Genomic DNA, 6,518 nt, shown 5'->3' with positions numbered 1-6,518 from the left:
CCCCCCCCCAGGGGGGGTCCCCCCCCCCCCAGCATGAAATGCTGCCTGTGGCAGGTGGTGACTGTCTGCTTTGTCTCCTTGTGGTTTTTTTTGGCAGAGAGGTAAAGGGCTTAAGGTCTGTGGGAGAGAAATGGGGAGAAGGGGTGGAACATTCATGACACCCTCACGCTCAGAGTGGTTAAACAGTGCTAACGGGGCAGTCTCATATGCTGGGCTCAGGAACAGCCTTGGAGCTGTGGGAGGCCACCCCATCAGCAGCCACAGCCTCCCTTCAACACGCAGTGTCCCCTGGCTGCGCTCCCAGCCAGCCCTGTCAGAAGGTGCAGGGGTGAAGGCCTGTGTGGCTTGGGTTGCCAGGGCACGGCCAGGCCTTCAGTCTGAGTCCGAGTCGGAATTCTCTTCTGCAAGGAAAGCAGAGAGGGTGTTTGGCAGCAGTTTCTGAGGCAGCAGAGCCAGGTTGTCAGCAGGAGTCCTGGGCCCAGGCCTCTCCCACAGACTCTACCGTTAGCCCAGCCAGGGGCCTCCACAGTAGCCACTTGCACCTCCAGGGGCAGATGGGGGTGCTTCCTCTGGGACCCCAGGCCCTCCCAAGTCTCTCCGGGCTGTTCTCACCTGGGATGTCAGAGTGCTATGTCTGCATCCCAACCCAACCCAACCCACCCCCTAGTTCAGCAGGATGAGGTGAGGACGGTTGTTTTCTTGTCCCCCAAATGAAAATGTACTGGAAAATCAACAAGCCTCTTTTTTAGCCATTTTATAGTTTCAACTCCTCTCCCTCAATCCTTGTTTTATATTGTGATCAGAAACACTTTTATAATGTTAAAGTCCTGTCTGTGAGGTGCAACTTGTGGGTTCCTGAAGTACCAATGCTGAAGACTACTCTGTACAGCCTTCTGGAAGCCCCCACCCCAGGAAAGAAAAGTACCCGGGTCCCTAATCCCCCTGCCCTGGCCCCAGTGCCAGTTGCTGTTTTTTGACGCTCAGCCCCTCCCTGGCCAGCACTCATCTCTTAGGACTCTAGTCAATCCCCACCTTGGGGCAGGGTTATTAGGGTAGCCAGGGTCCCCATGTGCTTGGAGACCACCCTAAACCCTGGCTCTTCTCACCTCCATGCCAGGGCTGCACTAGTAAGATATTGTGGATTTTCGTATATTCAATTCAAACATAAGCCAGGAACAATTTTATAGCTGAAAAATTTGTTATATATATGGAATTCTCCAAGTATCGAAATGAAGAAAATTCAAAACCCGAGTCTCTGCTGACATTTACGCCTTGTTCACAGGGTTGGTTGTTTGGGCGGGCAGGCAGCAGGCAGCAGTCCACAAAGGTCTGAGAAAAATGCCTAGAAGCATTTAACCTAATATTTGCCAGTGGGATGAGAAGCGCAGCATTCATTTTTAGCAGAGGGATGGTTTCCGGGGTTCACAGATCCCTGTGGCCCCAGCAGCGCAGCTGTTAGGAAACTGGCAGTTCCTGAATCTAACCGGCTGGCTCCCACCTGGAACAACAGGCGCTGACTGGGGAAGATCCCAACTCCACCGCGGGGCGCTGCTTGTTGACCTGCCCAGCCCTGGCACTGCTGGATGCTTGGGGGTACATCCACCTGTTCCAGAGATGCATCTCCCCTGCTGGAAGCACCTGCTCTTCACACGCTGTTGTCCTCCCTCCGCCTGCCCCATTTCTCCTGCCTGTGTTCTCCCATAGGTCCATCCAGACCCAGCTCCAGGGTCACCTCCATGAGCCCTGGCCTGGCCAGCACATCTCCCTCCCTCTCCCTCAGCTGCTTTATCCCTATTAGCTCCCCTTTTGCTGATAAATTGCTGGCCCAGCTGGAGGGCTTTCCTGACTTCTCCTCTGGCTCCTGTCCCCTGGTATGACATATTTCCTGCTGTGTCCATCCCCACGCTGTTCCTGGGTCTCCTATCTGGGCTGTGAGCTCCCCAGGGTGGGTCATCTGGCCCTGCCTATCTGCGCCAGCACGTGGTAGCCTCTGTAGGTGTTGACTTCAACAGATGCTACACGAGGGCCTGGGAGGGAGCAGGGGAGACCAGGTGACACAGCAGGGGAAGGTGAGAGTGATTGGCTGCCCTGGGCCCTCCTCCAGGAAGGAGCCCTGAAGGGCCAGAGGCTCCTGCCTGCCCAAAGCTTGCCCTTCCTGGAAAGGCTGAGGCCCAGGGGAGCCCGTGCTTCCCGAGGGCACTGGCTTCTCCATCAGTGTGTGAAGGTACATGAGAATGAGGCTGTGAGAATGCTTCCTGCCCATTGCAAGAGAGGAAATGCTCCTACCCTAGCCGCAAACTAGCCAGTGGCCCCAAGGGAGGGACAGCCCTGCAGCAATGCCTCCAGCGCTGATTGGCTGGAATCCCCAGGGAACCGCATGCAGGGCGGACACTCACCTTCTGCCCTGTGGGCTGTGGCCTCCTCTGTGGATTCCCCTTGTTTGAAGAATTTGGCCACGTCGTTAAAGATCAGGTAGAAGTCAATTGCAAACACAATGGTGGCAAAGAAGCCAAATACCTGTGGGACACAGTAGTTAGTAGGGTGGATGAGAGGCATCACCAGGAGCCATGCGCCCCCTGGGCCAGGAGGCTGGGTGGGGAAGGCGACACTGAGAAGCTGCCATCCCGGCCTCACGGCCTGTCTCTCATCTGCCTGGACAAACAGCCCAGCCTGGCAGGCACAGACCCCTGAGGTAATGGGAAATGGCAACGTGAGCTGGGAATATGGTTTGACAAACAGCCTTTCAAAACTCAGGGGAGCATAAATCTCTAATAAGAGGACTTTGGAATAGTTGAGACCCATATGACAGCGCAAGTGGCCTAAACAGGGAGAGGATGTGCTCCAGGTCCCACCCTCAATGGGTGTCCAGAGGGGCACCTGGAGCTTCAGGAGGGGTGGGGTGAACCCGAGGGGGACATTGATGGGCATCGCCTCCCAGGGGGAGGGTGGCTGCTCACCCCAGCTGCTTTGGATGCCCCATCTGAGTATTTGGCAACGGCTGTGATGGAGATGGTGAAGTAGATGATGGCCGCAGTAACACAGCGCAGGAAGTCCTGGGGAGAGAGAGGCATAGCCACCTGGTCACATGCCCGGTCCACAGGCCTAGCATCCCCGGGGTCCTACCCTGGCACTTCTTGTTGTCCTGTGGGCTGCCAGCAGTTGACACTGTCCTGTTCTGGTCCAGCTGGGCTGCTGTCCTGTGCCCCATGGCTTGGATTTCCCATTTGGCAGAAGGCAGAAGTTGGAAATCCTGTCAACTGCTCCACTGGCTCTGCAACGGGGAGACCTGGCCCTGGGCCTCACTTTGTCACACACTTGTGGCCAGGCCATTTATGGATCATGGTTTCTGCTGACCCCTCCCTAAAATGGGGACACAGAGGGTGCAGCCCTCCTTGGGCAGGTGGAGGGATGCTGGATGTGAAGTCAAGAGATCAGGGTGCCTTTTTTCTATGACATATTTCATTCAGCAAAGTCCACTGGTGGGGCTCTGGGCTCTCCCAGGTGATAAAACGAGGCCAGATGGCTAAGGTCTGGGTAGGCCCTGGAAGTCCTCAGTTAACCTGCCCTGCCCATGTGGAAATAGTGTGAATTCCTGAGGCTAAGGCTCATTCTGTGCAGGCACACTTGGGAGCACCAACGCCACCTGGTGTCCAGTGGCTGGGCTCTGGAGGCATCACACCTGCTCCAGGTCACGGGCTGCACAGTGTTGGGGCCTGGATTATCTGAAACCAGGTCTACCCGCCTGGCGCTAACCAACTGCAAACTGCCCTTCCAGCACACTGAAGAAAGGGTCAGTGCTGAAATGCAGGACCCTGGATTCCTCATCTGGCTGCATTGTGACGGGCAGCCAACCCCTTATTCCTGGGACCCCTGTCCTCACCATCATGGGCCAGCACAAGCCCTGCCACTTGTCGTTCAGCTGCATGGCATCAGCAAAGAGGAAGTAGAGGGCCAGCAGGAACTCCAGCAGAGGTGCCGTGAGGAAGTTAGATGCTGAGGATGCCACATAGCAGATAAAGGTGATGAACGAGAGCCCCTGTGGGGAAGGGAGATGGGGAGTAAGCCTTTGTATGCCCCTCGTCCAGTGCTCCTCAGAGCCGGCCCGGCAGTCAGGAATAGAGGAGGCTCCAGTAGCGGAAGTCACCTGCCCACAGTCCCCCAGCTGGGAAGTGGCAGATCCAGGATTAGAACCCTGTCATGTGGCCCAGGCTCACACCCGAGCTGCCCCCAGGCCTTCTGGGAATGGACCTCAGTGCCCCAAGCCAACTCCCTACCAGGACCCAGTCAGGAAGCCCCAGCCTCCCAAGTGTGTCCAGCCCTCCGGGAGGCCACCTCCTGGAGCTGCTCCCCCCACCGGCTCTATCGCAGAATCCACCCAACTTTGTGCCCAACATGGGCAAATTAAAACTAAACAATCAGTTTCAAATAATAACACCCAACACCAAAAATGTGCTTTACAGTGAATGTAAATTTTACCTTACAAACAGAAAACAAATCTTGAACTTTAGTTAATGATATGCATGCTGAAATGTTTATAGTTGAAATGTACTGACGTTTGCAACTTTGAGTGTGTCGAAAAAGAAAATGGAATGCTGGGGCCGCCCGGTGGCGCGGCGCTTGGGAGCGCGGCGGTGCTCCTGCCGAGGGTTCGGATCCCATATAGAGACCGGTCCGCTCACTGGCTGAGCGCGGTGCGGGCGCGACACCGAGGGTTGCGATCCCGTTGCCAGTCGCAGTACGAGCGCAACACCAAAGGTTGCGATCCCATTACCAGTCACGAAAAAAGACAGAAAGGAAAAAAAAAAAAAAAAAAAGAAAAGAAAATGGATTGATGGACAGATAGATGGATACACAGGTTTTGATAAAGCAAAGATAGTAAAGTGTTTACTGTACAATCTAGTGGTGGGTGCATGGGTGTTAATGGTATAAACCCTTCCGCTTTTCTATGTATTTGCAAATTTTCATAATAATGAGAAAAAAAATATCCTGGAGTGGGTTTGTTGGCACTGACAGCCTGGGCCCTGCTGCATCATTCACCTTTGTGAAAGGTGGGGCCAGCTGAACTTGAACCTCAAGAATCAAAATGTTCACTGCAGCCTCACCCACAACACTGCAGACGGAAACAGCTGATGCTGGAGGATGCCTAGGTGGCCAGCTAGTCCCGCAGACCGTGTGCGGAACAGGTGCAACTAGGGGATGGTGCTGACGGCCGGGTCAGTGGGTCCGCTGTGCCTGGTGCCCACCGAGGTTGTGGGTATCTCCTCTGATCTTCACAACCATCCATATGCCTGGTGCTGCTCACATTCCCACTTTACAGATGAGAGACTGTCACATGGCTAAGAGTGCCAGAATTTGAACCCAGAGCTGGCTGAACCCCAGTTAGAGTTCTTAAGCAACCCGGCCCTGTGGGTACTGGAGGAGGCCATCTGTCTTGGTTTCTGTCACTGTGGCTGGGTTTGAGCATGTCCATGGCTGAGTGGCTTGGAGTAGGGCCCAGGGGATGGGCATGGGGGCCACATGGGGGTACCCAGTTGCCCCACAGGAAGCACTGTGGTGCTTCAGACAAATGTGCTGCAGGGATCCCACGGAGTCCCCAGGGCAGCCTCCTCTGCCCTGAACACAGCCAAGGGGGTAGCTGAGCCCCCCTTGGACAGATAAAGAGAGGGGCTGTGAGGCTTCAGGGACTCCCAGGAAGGCAAGGCCACGGAGCCTGACCTGGCCCTGTCCCCAAGTCCATGTGTTTCTCTGTTGAGTTTCTTACTTCTCTGCCCAAGGTTGTTCTTGTGACACTCCCCTTCCTGTCTCCCTTGGCCCCCCCAGCCTGATTCTGGGGATCCCCTCTGGATTCCTGTTTTCTCATTCCCCGATTCCTGGTGGCCATTTCCTCCCCTTCCTGTCTGCGTCAGCCTCACCACTTGCTTGGGCCTGAGGGTGGGAGGGAAGTGGCCAGGAGAGGCAGGAGTGATGAGGAGTGGCCCCCTTGTACCCTGAGTGCCTCCCCCTGCCCCCCGCCCCTACTTCCTCCTGTTCCTAGATCTAGATTCCTCACACCCAGGCAGGCCAAGCGCCTCCTCTATGCTCTTGTTGTCCCCACCCCCCATGAGGTGGTCCTGGGTGGGGTAGGGTTGGGGCGCCCTCAGTGGACAGTGGATTCAAGGCTCCTCCCCCATAGTGGCTCCCGGTGGCCTCCAGGGTGGGGTGGGGTTGGGGTGACCAGCCAGGAGGCGCCTCCCTGGGAGTGTGGGCTCTGAGTCTGGCGCTGGTGCCTCACTTGGGAGCTGGGCTGGTGACCTGGGCTAACTGCAGAGGCAGAGGAGTTGTGCGACGCCTCCTGCCATCTGCACAATCCTGCTCCCCCGATCCCCCACTCCCCTCCTCGCTTTCACGTGGCCCCCCGGCGGCCTCTCAGCTTTCTCGTCTGAAAAGTGGGTACCGTCACCGTCAAGCTGCCGGAGATCTAAGCGACAAGTGGCGGCCCCTTGTCCCGCCTCCCTTCTGCCCAGCCTCTTCCTCCCCAT

General features: G+C 56.3%; 1 protein-coding gene across 1 annotated transcript; it reads right to left on the bottom strand.

The window, feature by feature from the left end:
- Positions 1-9: 9 nt before the first annotated feature.
- On the bottom strand, positions 10-6,518 carry CMTM3 (CKLF-like MARVEL transmembrane domain containing 3). Its single transcript, XM_008574142.1, has 5 exons — positions 6,381-6,518; positions 3,881-4,036; positions 2,958-3,053; positions 2,397-2,517; positions 10-401 (listed from the first exon to the last, which is right to left on the bottom strand). The coding sequence occupies exons 1-5, from the start codon at positions 6,516-6,518 to the stop codon at positions 373-375; spliced, it is 540 nt and encodes a 179-aa protein (XP_008572364.1). The 3' UTR covers positions 10-372.

The sequence above is a fragment of the Galeopterus variegatus genome, unplaced genomic scaffold (genome assembly GCF_000696425.1).
Source record: "Galeopterus variegatus unplaced genomic scaffold, G_variegatus-3.0.2 Scaffold999, whole genome shotgun sequence".
Lineage (NCBI taxonomy): Eukaryota > Metazoa > Chordata > Mammalia > Dermoptera > Cynocephalidae > Galeopterus > Galeopterus variegatus.
The sequence above is the reverse complement of the archived record's forward strand: the minus strand, read 5'-3'. Positions and strand labels throughout refer to the sequence as shown.

Bases quoted from the DNA above. Each gene is read 5' to 3' on its own strand.
- CMTM3 (XM_008574142.1), bottom strand. From the start codon at position 6,518: ATGGGGAGGAAGAGGCTGGGCAGAAGGGAGGCGGGACAAGGGGCCGCC. The intron at 4,037-6,380 runs GCGAGGAGGGGA...CCTTCCCCACAG, and splicing joins CGCCGGGGGGCCACGTGAAA to GGGCTCTCGTTCATCACCTT. The intron at 402-2,396 runs GTGAGTGTCCGC...CTTTCCTTGCAG, and splicing joins CACAGCCCACAGGGCAGAAG to AAGAGAATTCCGACTCGGAC.